At 49.1% G+C, this 18,696-nt stretch overlaps 1 protein-coding gene across 1 annotated transcript; it reads left to right on the top strand.

Moving 5' to 3' along the window:
* The first annotated feature begins 6,515 nt into the window (after window positions 1-6,515).
* Window positions 6,516-18,331, top strand: UNC119B (unc-119 lipid binding chaperone B). The gene is made up of 5 exons (XM_070386015.1): window positions 6,516-6,805; window positions 9,410-9,523; window positions 12,347-12,467; window positions 12,601-12,773; window positions 14,848-18,331. Exons 1-5 carry the CDS (start codon window positions 6,562-6,564, stop codon window positions 14,958-14,960), a joined length of 765 nt encoding a protein of 254 aa, XP_070242116.1. The 5' UTR covers window positions 6,516-6,561; the 3' UTR covers window positions 14,961-18,331.
* The last annotated feature ends 365 nt before the right edge of the window (window positions 18,332-18,696 follow it).

Below are 18,696 nucleotides of genomic sequence, written 5' to 3'. Positions count from 1 at the left end.
CTCAGTGTTGGGATTGAGTTTGAACTTGATCGCAAAGAAGTGAGGTGGAGACCCAGGGGTTCTCTTGGCTGCAAAGGGTTCTCCCATGATGTGTCAGGGAGCTTTCTTTTCACCAGGATGTTTGGCTAAGGGAACGAAGTTTTGTGAAATGCCGCTGGGCCTTTTCAACTGGCAGCAGCTCTCTCAAGGAAAAATAAACAATTATTTTGTTTTGTTTCCACTTTCACTGGAACACCAGGCCGGGACTCTCATTTCCAAGACACACTGAGCCCGTTGCTGCTTCCCCTCCGGTTTTCCCCTCAGCTTCCACAATAACCTGTGGACAGACTCGGCCATGAGATGGTTTTCTCTGCTTTCTCCTCTTCTAGTGTGCTGTCGGTGTTGATAAGCTCAGAAACACGAAGCTCAGAAAACTTCAGAAATTTACCCCAGACTAGCCAGTAAATGGTCAAGCCAGGATTCAAACCCAGTCTGTCTGGCTGGAAAGCCCATGATCTTGCTAAGGCTATAGCAATAATCATTACAGATACCTTTGACTGAGCCTTTGAAATGGGCCTGGCAGGAAGGCCCAGCACTTCCACAGACGTTAATCTGTTTAATCTTTAACAAACGAGTTGGTATTCACCTTTAAGAGGTGAAGTGACTTGCTGAAGGTCACAAAGCCAGCAAAAGGCAGGGCTGAGGTTTTAAATCAGGACTCTCTCGCTCTTGACCATGACTCTCCCACACCGCCCCCCCCCCACCCCTGACGCCATGTTCTGTGATTCTCCAAGCAGGAACCAAGGCTGCTGGTATGGGGAGAGGGAGGGAGAGTGTGGCCTGCCTCCCCTCAGTTATCCCTTGAAGGGCAGAATTCAGCGCTCAGCTCCAAGAATGAAACCACTGTTGATGGAGTCTGTTCTCAGGGCTCAAATAAGCCAGGAGGCCCACAGAGCCTCATTCTTAGCTTGAGCCCACCCATAACTAGAGTTCTTGACTAATTTAGACTTGGCTGTTACTATTTCAAGTAGCTTCGCGTGAGCTGCCAAATGGGGAAGAGACCTGAAGAAGCCCTACTCTAGGGACTCACAGGGAGGGAAATTGTCTGACAGAAGGTCTTGGGCCAAGTGCCGGGGGTTGGGTTAAACCACTCTTGGGTCCAGATCTTAATCTCGCTGAGGAAATCAGGCTCCCGGTTGGCTGGAGCCGATGTGTCGGACCTTTCTCCATACTTAGTACCCCACGCCCCTCCACCACCCCCATAGAGGAAGAAAGAAAAGAGTTTTTCCAACATTTACTGGAATGCCTGTTGCCATAGCAATGGCGAGAGGTCAAGGCGGAACAGAGGCGAAGCACGGAGCAGACGGCCTCTGCTCTCTAGCAACCGGAAATGGTAGGCACCTCTCCACAGTTATTTGGCCCAAGAGTCTTAGTTTTGTTTGTTGTTAACCACTTAATTAGTGAAAAACAAACCCACTTGTTTTTTGGCTTGGGCCTTAAGACTCCTCCTGGGTTTTACTTTTTAGCCATGAGGCATGTGGGATCTTAGTTCCCTGACCAGGGTTTGAACCTGAGCCCCCTGCCTTGGAAGTGCTGAGTCTTAACCACTGGATCACCAGGGAAGCCCCTCTTGTGGGTTTTCTCATGGCTTCTACTTGACCTCCCACCTGTTGCTTCCTTAAACCTTGGTCCCTGACACGTCTCCTTTCTGTGCTGACGTGACTGTTCTTTTAGTCACTGCACTGCACTCGCCCATCCAGCTCCATGGCTTTTCCCTGCCCAGGGTGCCTGCCTTCAGCAGAGGGGTCGTGGAGAAAGCGGGCACTTAAATGTATTGCCATAGCGACTGTTCATGAGACACTCTCCCTGACGCCAGCACAGTGCTTTTCATTGCTGTTTTCATCTCCTCTCAACCCCAGGAAAGACCAGTCACTGGCCTGACGTGTAAATAAGAAAACAAAGGGTCAGAGGGCATACGCGACCTACCCTGTGTTCTTTTAACATTGATGTATGACTTGTTTTTTTTTTGAGATGGAGTTTATTACTAAAATTTTTTTTAATTTTTTAAATTATGAAAGTATGATAAAATATTCACAGGAAACTTGGAAAATACAGAACAAGGTTACATATCATTCTACATATTACAATTATCTTTTTAAGTAGATAAACTTAAGATTTTTAGTTGTTGTTTCAGTATCAAACTCTCAAAAATTAATAGAATGAATATGCAGAGAAGTAGAAGGATATAGTGGACTTGAAAAGCACTGTGAACCAGTTCCACATAATTGAGATTTTATACAGTATTCAAGTTCCCATAGACTGTAAACCAGGATACGCTGGAACATATCAAGGGACATAAAACATGATGTACTAGTTTTAAGAAGGAACCTTTTGAGGGTAGATAACTGAGGAAGCTGGGTGTTGGTTACACAGAGGTTTATTATATTATTCTTTCTCTGAAAAAGAAAAGTAACCTTTTAAGGCTTAGTGATACAAAGTGCAAAGGTACATTTAAAAATTTTATATGGGGTACAGGATGTAAAAAATATTCATCGGTCTTAGCCCTACCTCTTTAATCCCTAGAGGATAATACACATGTTTATGTTTGGTTTATATCTTCCATTTTATAAGTATTTATATATGTACATATACAGTCCATGGAGTCACAAAAAGTCAGACACGACTGAAGCAACTGAACATGCATGCATACACATATTTACATATGTGTTTATTTTGCACATGGGCAAATGTGCCTTTGAATTCCATTAAGGAATTACTGAAAACAGTATATGCAAACAGTATATGGTTAAGACTCCTTAGTTCCACTGCAGGGACTGCAGGTTCGATCCCTGGTTGGGAAACTAAGATCCTGTGTGCCATGTGGTACAAACCAAAATCCATATATGCACTTAAAATGCTGAAATTTCTGCCCTCAAGAAAACTACACAAATGTCTGCCCACCAGTCTTATGCTGTATGACTTTGGAATATACCATGAATCTTTTTTGGAAGCAGGTGGGATAAAAGTAATAAATGAATACTTAAAGAGCCCTCAGCCAGGGAGAGAAGTGACTTGGGTACTAGGGAAATTACTAGCTCTCAGTTTCCCAGACCACAAGGCCCGCCTGCAGTCCCAGCCATGACCCGAGGATTCAATGGATGCCACCTCAGGGAGGCAGCAGGAAGGAGGACTGAACTTCCCTGTCTCAGCAGAAAAAAGCCCTGTGATGTCCCGCTTACCTTGGCTGCACCAGCTCTGGGCTCCACCTGCCTGGCCTGATTTGAGGCCGACTGCCTGGCAACTCTGAGACTGTCCTGGAAAACATCCACTGGCACAGCTCTCACAGGGAAGAAACTAACCCACTGAAGGAGAGGGACCTGAAGAGGACTGAGTCGGGAAGAAAGGGAGGTCAGCCTCTCCACTCCTGTCTTCCCATGTTCTGGCCCAGGCAGACAAGGGGGCTGTTGTTTAATGCAGTAAATCTCTATTTTCCTTTTTCCACCAAATGGAATGAGAAGACATACTTTTCAAAAAACACTTTTTATTTAAGAGCCTTTTGACATACCTTAGGAAGATTCGGTGAGGAGAGGCTGATTGGAGTTTACAGCCCTGATTTTTCCAACTCCTTTTTAAAAAGGAATAATTACAGATATTTTTTCTTTCTTTTTGGGGTGCTTACTGTTCTCCTAAAGACATAATCTTTTTAACCACAGTTTACAGATAGTGATCAGAAAGAGTACAGGCCTCAGCTCCCATATATGGCAGTATTTATTTAAATTTCTTTTTGAACAGAAAAAAGTGATCCAGTCTGAGGTAGCTTTCAAGTTTTTAAGAGATAATAAGGCTACTTTGACTTAGAATCTACCTTCCAGACACAGATCCAAAGTTATTTATTTATTTCAAAGTAAACAAGCAGCCCGTGATCATGTGCTTGTTGTGATAAAATAGCATAGAAGCAGCTCAAGAGTGTTGAAAGAGAATATATCCCCCTTCAGTCCCTTCTAATACTCTGCTTCCCAATGGGAACGTCACTTAATACATTATATCCAAACCCCTTCCATTGCAGTCACATACAAATATTCATGTACTTTTAAATTTTAAGTGAATGGGATTATATGCCTTGTCCACCTCCCCCCACAAACTTAATCTATCTTTGAGGTCTCTCCATACTAGTACGTGGAGACCGATCTCAGTCTTTTTAATAGCTGTATGACATGAATAGATGCAACTGTAACTTACTGTAACTTTTCAGTGTTAGAATGGTCCCTCATCTTTGTGAACACGTATCGGCTAAATTCCTGGATGTGGAATTGCAAATAAAGTGGTCAACACGCTTGTCATCATCCCTAAAAAGAGAAAAGCCGGGATCCAGGTAACTCGAGTTCTGGTGCTCTGAGAACAAAGATTCATGGAGCAAGTGATTGTGGGAAGTGGCTGTATGCTCACCCCCGCCCCGCCCATCACCATCTTAGTGATTCACAATCAAGTAGCATATTAACATTTTAGGAAATTCTTCAGTAGCTACTTACTGCTGAGTAGTTTGAAAAGAATTGTTTGCAAAGGGAAAGAGCTTAATTCTCTGTACACATCTTAAAATTCCCTGAACTGTTTGAGAAGTCCCACCCCGGGTGGGGGGAAGAGGTGGGGGTGGGTAATCTCTCCAAGACAGGACAGTATTTTGATAGGAACTTGACCACATACTGTTTCACCCTGCTGGGCAACTGAGGTGGAGTCAGGTTTGGATTTTATCCAGAAACTAGATGAGGCTTATCAGCTGCTCCCAAACCCCTCATATCAGGTTAGAGGACTCAGCAAGTCCTGCATAAATCCAGTCTTTTGAGGCTAACCGTAGAGAGATGGGTAGAGTTTCACTTTGGCCTGAGCCTAACAGGTGACATCAGCCTTGCAGACACATTTTGCAGCACTCAGGCCGGGGGCCTTCCAACACAGAAGAAAGTGGATCCTGACTCGAGCAAAGGAGCCACCTGGGGTGTAAGAGGGCAGCGTCTTCCCCCCTCCCACTCACCTCCAGTTGACATAACGGTGAATTTCCAATTTTCAGTGCAGACGTTACCCCTGAAGCCTCTCTCCCACCCCCCAGACCTCTCCTGTGTACTCTGGTAGCACCTCTGCTGCTACAGTTAGCAGTCTGGTTTTTCTTCTAGTTCATTTACACTAGGCTGGTCAAGAGGAAGGGCCATGTAGTGAATTATGTACCTCACAGTCTTCCCCAACAAAGTGGGAGCTCTTCCATAGCACCCTGCTGTGCAAGCCTTCCTTCACTCATTCATTCATTGTCAGTCAGTCATTATTGAGCACCTGGTGCTTTCAAATTGTGCTGCTGGAGAAGACTCTTGAGAATGCCTTAGCAAGGAGATGAAACCAGCCAATCCTAAAGGAAATCAACCCTGAATATTTGTTGGAAAGACTGAAGCTCGAATACTTTGGCCACCTGTTGCGAACAGTCGACTCACTGGAAAAGACCCTGAGGCTGGGAAAGATTGAGGGCAGGGGAAGGGTGCAACAGAGGATGAGATGGTTGGATAGCATCACCAACTCAATGCATATGAGTTTGAGCTAACTCCAGGAGGCAGTGAAGGACAGGAAAGCCTGGAGTGCTGCAGTCCATGGAGTCTCCGAGAGACATGACTTAGCCACTGAACAACAGGCATTAGCTCAGTTCAGTTCAGTCGCTCAGTCGTGTCTGACCCTTTGCAACACCATGGACCTCAGCCACCAGGCCTCCCTGTCCATCACCAACTCCTGGAGTTTACTCAAACTCATGTCCATTGAGTTGGTGATGGCATCCAACAAATCTCATCCTCTGTCATCCCCTTCTTCTCCTGCCTTCAATCTTTCCCAGCATCAGGGTCTTTTCAAATGAGTTAGTTCTTCGCATCAAGTGGCCAAAGTATTGGAGTTTCAGCTTCAACATCAGTCTTTCCAATGTATATTCAGGACTGATTTCCTTTAGGATGGACTGGCTGAATCTCCTTGCAGTCCAAGGGACTCTCAAGAGTCTTCTCCAACACCACAGTTCAAAAGCATCAATTCTTTGGTGTTCAGCTTTCTTTATAGGCTGCCCAAATACAGTGGTGAATACAGCAGACTCAATCCCTGCCCCCTTTCATATTCTTATATTCCTTGCAGCCCAGTTCAATGTTTAGCCCAAAGCCTGACGCAGTAGGGTTTAAGAATGGAAATCTAATCGGACAGCTGCTTTTGCACAGCAAACACAGTCTTAACTTACCTTCTAGACTGCAGATGAAACCACATTTTCTCAAGATGCCTTGTTTGCATTTTATGTGCTAGAAAGTCATTTGACCGTACGAAATATATGCTAGATGTTTGGGGTGACTTCGGGGGCCAAGTGGAGAGTCCGGGGTACTAACGTGGCGGCCCACCTGGCTGGACCAGTGCTGGAGTCGGGGCTTGAGGGGGAGGGTAGGGGCGGGGGGCGCCAGCGACGCGGCTCGCAGGCCCCGCCCACCTCGGCCCCGCCTTCAGGTCCCAGCCCGGCCCCGCCCCCTCTCTCCATAGTTACGGCGCTGCGGAGGCGGCGGCCATCTTGGCGGCGGAGCGATGAGCGGGTCGAATTCGAAGGCTGCGGCCTTGGGGTCGGCTGTTGGGCCCGCGGGGCTGGTAACTGGCAAGGAAGAGAAGAAGAAGGCTGGCGGCGGCGTCCTGAACAGGCTCAAGGGGCGGCGGCAGGCGCCCCACCACGCGGCAGACGACGGCATCGGGGCAGCGGTCACGGAGCAGGAGCTGCTGGCTCTGGACACCATCCGGCCCGAGCACGTCCTGCGCCTCAGCCAGGTCACCGAGAGTGAGTACGGGGCCGGCCGCGTCCTCCCCTCGGCGTCGGGCCGCCGGGCCCCCGGACCCCGTGTCGCCTTCCGCGGAGCCGGCCGCTCGCGGCTCGGCGGGCCCAGGGGGTCCACCCAGGCGTCCCCGACTGGCCAGGCCTCGCTGCCCACTGCTCCGCCCGACCGAGTCGGCGCTCCCCTCCCTCACCTACACCTCAAGGGGATGGGTCCCCTTGAGCTCGACTGCCCTCCCCTGACTCCGGCCACGTCAGGCTTCCCTGTGGCCCGTCCCGGTTGGGCCCTCAGGCCCGGCCGACCGTACTCCTCCTCAGCTGGATGTCTTTGGGTGGGGACCCCCTCTCTTGGCTTCTTAACTAGCTCCTCCTGACCCTGGCAAGTGGGCCGCTGCCTCTCCCCGACTCCCTTAGCCCCCAGCTCGCTGCTATCAGAGAAGTTCCTGCTCAGCTTGGCCCCCTCGACCTGAGCCAGCTTCTGCTGCCCTCTGCCAGCCCAGACCCTACCTGCTTTCTCCGCGTTTCCCTCCACTCCGGCCCCCCGGACAGCCCCTCCTGGCTCCAGCCTGCTGTGGCTCCCTGCCTCGGCCCCCTGCCTCTTTTGGGTCCCAAGCGTTGCCCTCTTTGTGTGCAGGTGGGCTTTTCTTTTCTTTAAGTACATTGCCGCGGAGTTTCTGCCTCATTTATATGTATGTAATGTATATATTAATAAAGTTTCCGTTCCACGTATAAAACCTAAATGTGAATCCTGCCTTTGACACTTGATCTAGTGATTGATGAATATGTCAGAGTATCAGAGATGCATTTCTTGCATAGGATGCAACGGTTTTACACCTTTTATTGATAGAAGAAATACATAGCCCGCCACCTGTCCTGGCTCTCCTCCCTCTTCCTGTTCTCTTCCAGGTCATCCTCTTACTTGATGCCCTCTCTGTTGCTGCTGTTTCCCCCTGAGTTTCCAGTCCATAGGTTAGATCCTGCTTGCCCAGCCCACCCACCTGCTCCATCCTCTGGACTTCTAACTTTGAAGCCCCAGCACCAGCTTGATGGATTAAGGCTGCTCTCCTTTTATCTGTTGACTTGCTTTGGTCCACAGCTCAGGTGGCCCTCAGGAAGCTGGAGGCCATCCCAGTGATTTGAGGATGGCAGTTTGAGGCCTTGGTTCAACCTGTGTGAAATAGAATTCCCATCTTCTAAGACAGTTTTAATTTGATTCTGAGTATTGTCACGTGTCCGTTTTCAATCACTGTTTGCCTTGGGACTATCCTGAGTGTGGCTTTAGAAGGTCTTGCTCTTCTGTTTCATAGAAACATTGTGAAAAAGCTGCTTCTATTCCAACCCAGTTATCACCAGGGGTTCTGAAAGTGTGGAAATGCTCACCACCTCACCTTTTCTCACCTCCTGCTTTCTCTTGATAGCAAGGATGAATCTAGCCGCTAGTGCCTGATGCTAAGTGGCATGCTCAGAGGGCACTCAGGCCCTGTGTAGGAACTTGAGCTTGGTGCCGTTGTTTCAGAACACCTCCGCAGCTTCTTGGAGAAAGTCATAAGTCAGCTTGGTGACCTCTGGAGTTTGTTACTTTTCTTAAAGTCTCTTCCGTTCAGCAGGGTATTGATTGAGGCCCCTGTAAAGGTGCAGAACCAATATCAGTGCCTTGGGAAGTTATGGAATAATCAGTAGCTCTCAATTTTGCCATCTTATTGGAGAGTCAGCTTGTAAAACATGAAACAGCGAACACAGCAGGCAGTATAAGATACAGTACCAAAGTGAACTGTGGAGATGATGCTCTCAGGAGTCATGGTGGAAAGAAAGAAATGAAATCATCTTTGGTCAGCACTGTCTTGATTAACAGATGAAGCTATTGGCGGCTCCATCTCCCTTTGGCCTCATGCCCTCTCCAGCAAATCTGTCCTGCCACCTGGGTGGGTATGGCCCACCGCCTGGTTTTGTGCAGCCCACAATCCAAGAATGATTTTTACCTTTTCAAATGGTTGGGGGAAAAAATCTCTTGGGACACACAGTTATATAAAATTTGTATTTTTTTGTCTGTAAATAGTTGTGTGACTGCATTTGTGCTACAGTGACGGAGTTGAGTAGTTCTGATAGTGAGTGTGTGGCCTCAAAAACTAAGTTACTCATTTTCTGACCCTTTACAGAGAAAGTTGGCTGATCTCTGCTTTGTGATACGGTCAGCAGGCATGCACCACATTCACCACTGCGTGCATGCGTGTGTGCTCGCTCAGTCGTGTCTGACTTTTGGGTCAGCATGTTTTTAAATGGATTTCTAAAAAAGTTCTGTTGTGTTTTGACTTCTGATGAAAGGTTTTTAGGTCATTTTTGAAGTGTTTCCAGAGAAATTCCCTTCTACCATTCCTGTTTCTAAGTGTTACGGTAATCTTCCATCTAAACCAAGTCCATGCACTTTTCTCCTTTCTTGGATCCCATAATTCTCTGCATGCAACTTTTGGCTATAACATAAGAGGAAGTTTTGGGGTATATTTTATGTAAGAAAAAAAACAACCCAAGTTTGCTTCACAACTTGAGAAGGAAATGGTAGTTTCGGAGGATTATTTAACAGCATTGGTCTCTCTCTCTCTCTTTCATTTTCAGATTATTTATGTAAACCTGAAGACAACATCTACAGTATTGATTTTACCCGCTTCAAAATTCGGGATTTGGAGACAGGGACAGTGCTTTTTGAAATTGCCAAACCTTGTGTTTCAGGTAGGTCTCAGTATCGCATCAACAGTAGTCAGTTGACTGTTGGAGCAAAGAGTCTTTGAGGCTTGAGTTTTTGTGTGCCATTGCATCCTGTATCATGGACTCCGCAAGGCCTGCCTCTGAGCCGCCTCCTAAAGCCTGGCCTACAGGTTTGAAGCTGTGCTTGCTGAGTATTTACTCTGCACTGGTTATCAGTTCCATGGTTTTCTGTTTACATCATCTCATGGAATCCTCACACCTCTGTGAGGAGTTATTATCCTTATCTTCCAGATAAGGAAACAGGCCCAGAATTTCCAAGTGACTTTCCTAAGGTCCCATGCTCTTTGATCTGATCGCGTCACCTCCACTTAGGAAGGAATCCTTGAAATGAAAGTATAATGAGGAAAGCCTGCCCGAGCCTTGAGTCGTGGGGACACTCTGGAAGGGCGATAGGGAGGCTTCCAGTCCACATCATGAGGCAGTTTCTTTCTCTTCTCACGCCCTTTCCATTGAATAGTGTCTCAGATTTCCTAGTTAGTCCTGGTTTGGATTTTAATCTCCAGCATTTTCTGGATGACCAGAAGGCCCAGGCCTGTGAACTCATTTGCTTGGGACCCCTTCAGTTAGCCTTGAATGAATACTGCTCGTGCTTGTGATGTGGTTCCAGGGCACTTCATTTCTGACTAGGGGACCACTTGTAGGTCTGGGGAGCATGTCACTGGAGATTGAGCGCCCCCTGGAGTTTGTTTTTAGAACTCCAGCCCAGATAGTCCAGAGTTGCAGCCAGTCTGTGCTAATGCCTCTTTTTGCCAAGCTTTTCACATCTATTTGCTATTCAGAAGGAGCCTGTAAGTTTGGTAAGACAGCTGTTAGTAACCAAGTAAGTCAAAGGCTTTCATGAAAAAGTCTCAGCCAGACTAAGGCATCCGTCTCTTGACCCCACTTGAGATTCCTTGCTGATTGACCCAACATGAGATTGCTACCATAATCTTGGACTGACCAGGGCACTAAGGCTCGAGCTGGTAGGTACATAGCTTGTATTGGGAGGGTCGGGGCCACCTAGTTTCCTGGGTCTGTGCCATTCGCATCTCTAAGCTTCCTGTCCTTGTGTTAAGATGTTCCCAGGACCCAGGGAACACCAGGGCTACTTCGGGTATATGGATTTGGATGAGACAGGACTGAGAATAGTCATTTCAGTACAAAACTGAACTGTCACAGGAAGGTCAGCACCAGACACTGTAAAAATACCTTGATTTTCAGCCCGTCCAGCCTTTAAGGACCTTGATTGACTAAGGTGCACGCCGAACCAGAGCCCTCCTGCAGCACTTTTCTGATGAGCTCGAATCCCCAAGAAGATCTGCTCTGTTTCTTTCTGAATCCCATAGTTGGAGCCGGGCCTCTGGAGTCTACCTTTGAACTCCCACTCAGTCTGGCTGTCCACTGCTCTTGGGATATTTGATGCTAAAAAAGACTTCTCTTATTGTATTGGTCAGCCAGACCTGGAAAAAAATGCTCTTGCTGGACACTGGGTGGCTGCTAGAGAGGGCGCTAACTCCTGGTTCACATTAGAATGTCTGCCAGTTCCTTTTGGGTTCAGGAATGGGCTAGACCAGAGCCCATCATTACTGGTGTGGACCGTCTTCTTTCTTGGGTCCTGCGTGTTGGTTCATGGCCCATCTGCTTCATGCTTCACTCTTTCTCAGATGGTCAGAGTGTTGGGCCTGGTATGGCCTGGAATAGGTAGTAATCCAAGGAGGTGCAGTTCCCCAAGGCTGAAGGTCACTGTCTTTCATTTAAATAGCAGAATTATTTCTAGGGATTTGTCTTTGCTGTGCCAGAAATTTCTGCATTCTTTGGAGGTGCCTTCTCGATAGTTTCAACTTTTGCAGCCTCCTTATTTTGCTTAGCAGCAAGCACATTAACTTGGTCAACAGCCGACCTGGTCTGTAAAGCACAGACCACTTCAGGGGCCTGGTACCCACCTGGTGTTCAGGCTTCAGCGTTAGGACATGGCCCAAGGCCTCAGGTTATATAAAAGGCAAATAGCCTCGTGTTTAAGAATAGGCTTCGAGTCTGATGGGCCTGGATCTACATCCTTGCTCCCTTAATTTACTGTAGGCTCACTTCGCTTTATTGAACTTCACAGATAGTGTGTTTTTTTATAAATTGAGATAGTGTGTTTTTTTATAAATTGAAAGTTCATGGCAGTTTTGTATTGAGTAAGTCTGTTGGCTCTATTTTTTCAACAACATTAAAAGTTTTTTAAATTTATAGTTGATTTACAGTGTTGTGTTACTTTCTGGTGTATAGTTATATATTTTTTCATTTTCTTTCCCATTATGGTTTATTACAGGATATTGTATGTAGCAGCATTATTTATATTTTGCTATGGCTTTGCAGGATCTTAGTTCCCTGACCAGGGATCCAACCCATGCCCCCTGCAGTGGAACCACAGAGTCCTAACCACTGGACCACCAGGGAATTCTCGGCAGCGTTATTTTCATTTTAATTTTTTTTTAATATTTATATTTATTCAATTTACTTCTTTGGCTGCTCTGAGTCTTAGTTGTGGCATGTGGGATCTAGTTCCCTGACCAGGGATTCAACCCTGGGGTTTTGATTGAAGACTGGGGGGAGTTTGGACCCATAAGCTCACCTCTCTGGGTCTGTAAAGTGGAGATAAAATGCAGACAACACCTCCAGGGTTGTTAGGACCCTGTGAGGTGTGCAGGATGGAGCCAGGAATCTTCAGCAGGTGCTCAGTGAGCACGGCCGTCCTGCTGTGGGTGTCGGTACCCCGGACTGGTCGTGCTTTTTGCTGAGCCGGCGTTCCGTGTGCCCTTTCAGACCAGGAGGAGGAAGAGGACGAGGAAGGGGAGGCAGGCGGAGATGTGGACGTCAGCGCAGGCCGCTTCGTCCGCTACCAGTTCACACCGGCGTTTCTCCGCCTGCGCACCGTGGGCGCCACGTGAGTCCCGGCATCTCCTGAGGGGAGCACCTTCTTCTGGTTCACAGAGAAGAATGTCCTGTGTTGGATTGGGGTTGGCTCTAGCGGAGGGAGGAGGCAACAAAGCCGAGCTTACGGAGATTGTGTTTCGCAGGGTGGAGTTCACCGTGGGAGACAAACCTGTGTCAAACTTCCGCATGATCGAGCGGCACTACTTCCGGGAACGGCTGCTGAAAAATTTTGACTTTGATTTCGGCTTCTGCATCCCCAGCAGCAGGAACACTTGCGAGCACATCTATGAGTTTCCCCAACTTTCTGAGGATGTCAGTAGGTATCCCCTGACTTGTGCAACGTTTTGGATCTTTCAGCTTAGCAGGAGTGGACCTTGAAGTGAAATCCATCTGGTCTGGCGATCTTGTTGGCAGAGAACCAGGGATGTGATGGGTTTCCAGTCACTTGACCTCAGGCTTCTCATTTCCTTTCGCTCCTGTCTCGTGTTTCACACTCTGGCTCTGCTGGCAGCGGGACTCTGAAGTTGTTAATACAGGCCATCCTTTAAGAAGCCTGTGCAGGGAAGGGCGTAATGGAGGGAGATGAGAGGAGACCCCGGCCCTCCCCGGGGTGCCCATTCCATACACAGCCAGTCACGGTTTCACTGTTCTGAACCCCAGTTCCTGCTCAGCACTGCACTGGCCCTTTGCTTCCTCCTTAATCAGAGCTCTGGTGAAACTAAGCTGAGTGGGATTCTCAATCTGAGGACCACCTCTTTCTCATTCTCTGCCAGTAGAAGGGTCATGAGATAAACTGTCAGAATAGATCAGGCAGGAAATAGCGAGCTGGTCGAGGTGTGGGAGCAGGAGTGACAGAATGGAAACAAGGTCTTAGGAAGAGATATGGGGAGGGAGACCTGGGGGAGGCACCAAGCAGGGAAGGCCAGGCCAGGGAGGAGATGGACTTGATGACAGGACGAACAGGATGTGTAGTCCTGTGGCTTCCATCTGGCTCTTTCACATTAGCATCGCCTGTAAGTCGTGAGGGTAAGTTGTTCTAGAGCAATGAAGATACAATGGGATCTGTGAGTAGTGGTGGAGTTTAGTTGAATTGTGGGCAAGGGTCTGCATACACTGACCAGTTTTCTCAGAGTCCCAGATCCTTGAGAGTGTTGTTTTCTGACAAGTGCTCTGTGCTTGTGCAGCAGTCCTATTCACAGGTAAAGTGAGGATTGATGAGAAGTGGGCAGGGTGTCAACTATATCTGCTATCATCATGATCCTGTTTTTATAAAGCCTGCTCCCCAAGCTGGGCTGGAATTGTTGATACTTGCAAGAGATTAAGTACAGCATTTCAAGTTTTTTATCAAAGGCCAGCCATCTAACTTTCTCTCCTTGAAACCAGATAAGCTAAAAGAGGATGGGGGTCAGTCCTCTGGATGTGAGCTAAATAACGTTGGTGAGTTCAGAGAACTTGAAGCAGTCAACGCACCTTTTGAGAACTGTGGTCAGCGACAGCGTTTCCTCCAGAGGATTCAGAATAGCGCATGATCACTGACTCAGAATCAACCAGGGGTGGTGGCTCGAAGGTCCCTTGACCCTCCATTTATAGTTGAAGACCTGGGGCAGCTGTCTCAACACACAGAAAATTCAAGTCTGGGTCCCAGGGCAGGCTTGCCTTTGCAGGATTGTTGGCGAGTTAACAACCACGCGCCATCTCTGGAGAAGACACCTTGCCCCCCTGCACACCTAGGATTCCTTTGTTGTAGGGGTGCCTGTGGGTGGGCCCAGTGAGGCACCACTTTCTAAATTTGGACCAGAATGTCTGGACGTGGGGGCCAGAAGCACCAATCAGTCAGCTGCTTTGATGCATGTTGGCAGACGGGCGAGCTCCTCTCCCTAGGGTTCTGACTGAGCACCAGGCTGATGATGGCCACGGAGGGCCAGGCCCAGCGCTGGTGGCCTCCTGCTGTGGAAGTGGATGGCACGCACCGTTTGGGGGCCTCTGTGGTCCCAGGTCTCCCCAGCTCTCCAGGCCTGGCTCCCTCTGTTCTGACCTCATTATTCTGATAGCACACGCTCACATTTCAGGAAGGGCTGGTTTATGCACTTTTGTGTGTGGGTGCTCAGTCATGCCTGACTCTTTGCAGCCCCATGGACTGTAGCCCCACCAGGCTCCTCTGTCCTTGGGATTTCCTAGGCAAGAACACTGGAGTGGGTTGCCATTTCCTCCTCCAAGGGATCTTCCTGACCCAGGGATCGGACCTGCGTCTCTTCTGTCTCCTGCATTGGCTGGCGGGTTCTTTACCACTGAGTTACCTGGGGATTTAGAGGGGATGCTGAGTTTTTTCCCACCTGGGCCATAGGGCAGACTCACACATAACTCTGCATTTTTTCCCTTCTAACTTGTAGTTCGTCTGATGATTGAAAATCCCTATGAGACCCGTTCTGACAGCTTTTACTTCGTCGACAACAAGCTGATAATGCACAACAAGGCCGACTATGCCTATAATGGGGGCCAGTAGCAGCGGCCAGAGCAGACGGGGAGGTGCTTTGCTGTGGCCCGAGGTCCTGGCGCACGGAGGTGGTTGAAGCTGCTGTCTGTTGACCCATATCTGGAACGTGGCCCCCGGAAGCCGAGGCCGGGGTGGTAGTTTCCTGTGCTCCAAGAGAGGTGCCAAGCAGTGCTGTGTCTCTTTCCCCCTGTATTTTTTCCTCCCTTTTCCCCCTGCCCCTTAGGTTGCAGAGGTAGTCAAACTTAAAATAAGACTCCTGGAATCCAGATAGAAAGAAAGTTTATTTTCCCGGCTCCTTCAGGATGTCCTGATGAGCCTGGGTCTCTGCAGGCACAGCTGTACTAGGGAGAGAAGGCTCTTCTGTAGCTTCAGGGGCCCTCTGTGAAGCTGAGACTCCTCCCTCACCTGCAGGGCCGCCATCAGCACACTCAGACCTCAGCCTGAGCATTGTCCTTAACCTGCTGGAGAGGACCTTGAACGGAGTGGAGCAGAGGATGGGGCCAGGAGTTGAGGCGCGGGGATGGGCAAGGCTGCCGAACCTAGGGAGCCCTTACCTGTCTGACTTCCGGGATCTTGGCTGCTGCTCCTGGCACACCCCCGAGGTTTCAGCCTGGCCGTGCCTTCCCGTTCTCCTTCCAGACGGAAGATGAGCTTGCTCTGCTTTTCCTAGCTCCTGCCTTTTGAGTTTCTCCTGAAATCGAATGTGTCCATTTTCTCTCTGGGAACTGTAGTGTCGCTCGAGGCCAGCACAGGCCTCATTGTGTTCTGGTTTTTTATTTCTAGGCTTGTGGGGAGGTTTTACAAAATGTCAGGGGTGCTCCCAGCGTACGTGATGTGTGGCTAGACTCCCGAGTGCCGATCAGACTCCCACGGCTCCTCTGGATCTTGTCCTCTCTGCTTTTGTACTGAAGCTGCTCTGGAACCATCCTGGCCGGTCCCACCTGAGTAAGGCGGATTCTGGTCCTGTGGACCGCTAGTCGGAATGGTCTCGGTGTTGGGAAAAGGGGGAAATGGGCTGAGGTGGCCTGGCAGAGACATGTGTTCTCCAAAACGTGTCTCTCTGCACTTCCCTCAGGCCCTCATTGGACGGACTCGCCCCGCCTTAGTTCCCTAACTGCTGTCTGTGTGGGTGGATTCAGGTGCTCAGGCCTAACTCCTGTCCTTATGATGAGATTTTTGCCGTGGCCAGGGCTCAGCGTTCATAGGAAGGTCGCAGTAGGAAGCGCCCAGGCACGTGGTACCTCTGACAGGAGCGCCGTCTCCCCGGTGCTGGGGAGAAAGGCCGGGCGGGGCCAGGAGAGGAGGGCCCGCGCTGTGCCGCAGGTGGACCTGGCCTTTCGCTGCCCCGTGTTGCACCCTGTTTGGTTTGTAGAGCATGAGTGGCCTTGAACTTTGGTCCAGTGCTTTGTGCCAGGCCAGAGTCTGGGCTGTGCCAGAGGCCAGCAACTTGCTCACTGAGAGCACCCTGGTTTCATGGTGGGTGCCAGCCCTGCACCCAGCTCCTGAGGCAAGAAGAAACTGGGCTCCCTGCAGGGCAGGCTGCTCACCCCAGACCTGATGGGCCCCAGAACTGGAGTCGGCTGCAAATCCAGGTGCCTTAGGTGTGGCTCCTTCCCGTCCCTGGCGGACAGACGTCGGCGCTGCCTCTTCACCTTCTCTCTCGCTGGGGCACCTTCAACAGATCTGTGTTCAATGGGCTCTTCTCTCTGCGACAAGCCCACTCGGGAGAGTTTCCACTATTTGATGTTTAGTTATTATCTAGGAAATGGTTTGGAGCTGTCCAGAGCCCTGCTCAGGAGAGTGTGTCCCAGACAGATCCCGTCTTGTGGGCTCGTGGGCTGTCCCTCAGCTGCAGTGTTAGTGGTTGCTGGGAGGAGGGCAGGGGGAGGCGGGTGTTCTGGCTTGAAGAGTGCTGCGCCCTTTTCCCAGGAGCTTGCCTTAGTTTCACTGGAGACCACTGTGAGGCAGGATAGGGGTTGGTCCCCTTCTGCACTTGAAGGTCTGGCGTCTGTACCTGGGACTCCAGATTCTTGTGTCCAGCTACTCAGGAAACCTTGAGGAGCCTCTGGGGTGTTGACTAGGATAAGCTTGAAATTCATCCTTCTGTACCCGAACTGGGGAGAGAATTGGAAATTATACTTTCTCTGAAAGTAGCTGAACTCATCAGAAGCTGAATCAGGAGGCTGTGGCGTTGAGAAATTTGGACTATGGGCAGCAGTTACCTGTGGGCACTGGGGCAGCCAGCCAGAAACTGCCTGCCGGGGAGACACGCCCTCCCTCTGTTCAGACCTGGCACTGGCGAGGCAGCTCCTGAAGGGAACACATCCCAGCAGACCAGCTCACCCAGCTGTGGCCAGAGGGCTGCCGCCTGCACCCCTCCTCCTCCTGTCTCGCTCCTGTCCTTCTGCCCTGGAGGCTCCTGGGAGAGCACCTTTCTTTTCCTGTGGCGCCTTTGGGCTGAGATGCCCTTTTAGCTTCTGCAGAGAAGACCATGGTTTATTTTATTCTGTGTTTTAAAGAGTAAACAGGAAATAAGTAAAAGTCGTTCTGGGATAAAGTAGGTCATCCTCTCCTCATGTATCAGCTCGTAGCTGTCTCGCAGGGAACGCAAGTATTCAGGGCTTTGCAGGACTTCCTGAAGGCACTCAAAGTATGGACCACCTGATTCTCAAATACGGGCAGTGATTTGGGGGTCTTGGAGCGCTCCTTAGACTGAAGAGTCTTGATGCGGCAGTAGCTGGGGGGATCTTTAACTTGTTTTTTTAGTCGAAGTGGGACTCACTTCTGGAACAGCCTTAATAGGCTGTGTCCAGTGTGCCAGTTGGGTGTCTTGCTCTGGTGTGTCTTGCCACCCTGATCCTCTCAGTTGAGTACTCCCAGTGTCCTCTTAGTTTTTTGCTGTAAAGTCACTTTCTTCCTGGTGGCCGTTGTCACCATGATGTCAGATTGGGGAATGGGGACCATTCTCAGAATTATAGCACAGACTCAGTGTCTGTGGGTGAGGACCCCTGATGCAGAGGATGCCAGTCTACTGGTGAAGGAACCTAAGCGTCGATCCTGTTTCTCACATTCCATGTCACGGAACGTCTTAGGCACAAGAAGGATCTGATGGAGGTGGATTTACCCCTTGTTGTATACAAAGGATCACGTAAAGTCGTTGAACTTGTGAAAGTCTATTTTTTTCCCCTGTAAGTCTATTTTTCACAGAATATAAGAAACGTCGATGACCAAATCTGTCCTTCCTCCCTTTCCCCTTCCTTCACCTAAGATCCTCGTTCCAGTTTCTATTGTCTTTGTGTCCAAAGTAAACTAGGTGACTTATTTGTATAAAATGTTATTTTGCCACAAGAGACAGTAATAAAAGAAAGATTTTCACAGTATGTGTGCCCTCTCGTGTCTCCTGACTGGGCCTCTTGCTTTGCAGGGGGAGTAGGTATGGAGTGGGGGTGGGCTCTGAGTTTCTTTACGTGGCCTTTCTGTAAACCTTTCGGTTTAAAGGGTAGCCCTGGTTTCTAGAGTGATAGGACACAGTATTGTGTGTTAGGTTTCATGTGTCTTTGCTTTGCAATTTAATGAAATGGTTTGAGAATTTTAAATGCATATGTATTTTAAAGTTAGGTTCATTGAGGTGTGTTTTAACCATACCTCATCTAAGAGTCAATTCAACCCATTTAAGAGTATGGTTTGATGAGTTTGATAAATGGATACCTGATCACAGTCATGATAAAGGACGTTTCCATCACCT

This window comes from Bos mutus, chromosome 17, assembly GCF_027580195.1.
Source record: "Bos mutus isolate GX-2022 chromosome 17, NWIPB_WYAK_1.1, whole genome shotgun sequence".
Lineage (NCBI taxonomy): Eukaryota > Metazoa > Chordata > Mammalia > Artiodactyla > Bovidae > Bos > Bos mutus.
This window is presented reverse-complemented; position numbering and strand designations above follow the sequence as displayed.

What these genes read in the sequence shown, in the direction of transcription:
- UNC119B (XM_070386015.1), top strand. Translation starts at nt 6,562, where the DNA reads ATGAGCGGGTCGAATTCGAAGGCTGCGGCCTTGGGGTCGGCTGTTGGG. An exon ending in CCTCAGCCAGGTCACCGAGA is followed by an intron (nt 6,806 to 9,409) that starts GTGAGTACGGGG and finishes TTTCATTTTCAG; the next exon opens with ATTATTTATGTAAACCTGAA. An exon ending in CCAACTTTCTGAGGATGTCA is followed by an intron (nt 12,774 to 14,847) that starts GTAGGTATCCCC and finishes TCTAACTTGTAG; the next exon opens with TTCGTCTGATGATTGAAAAT.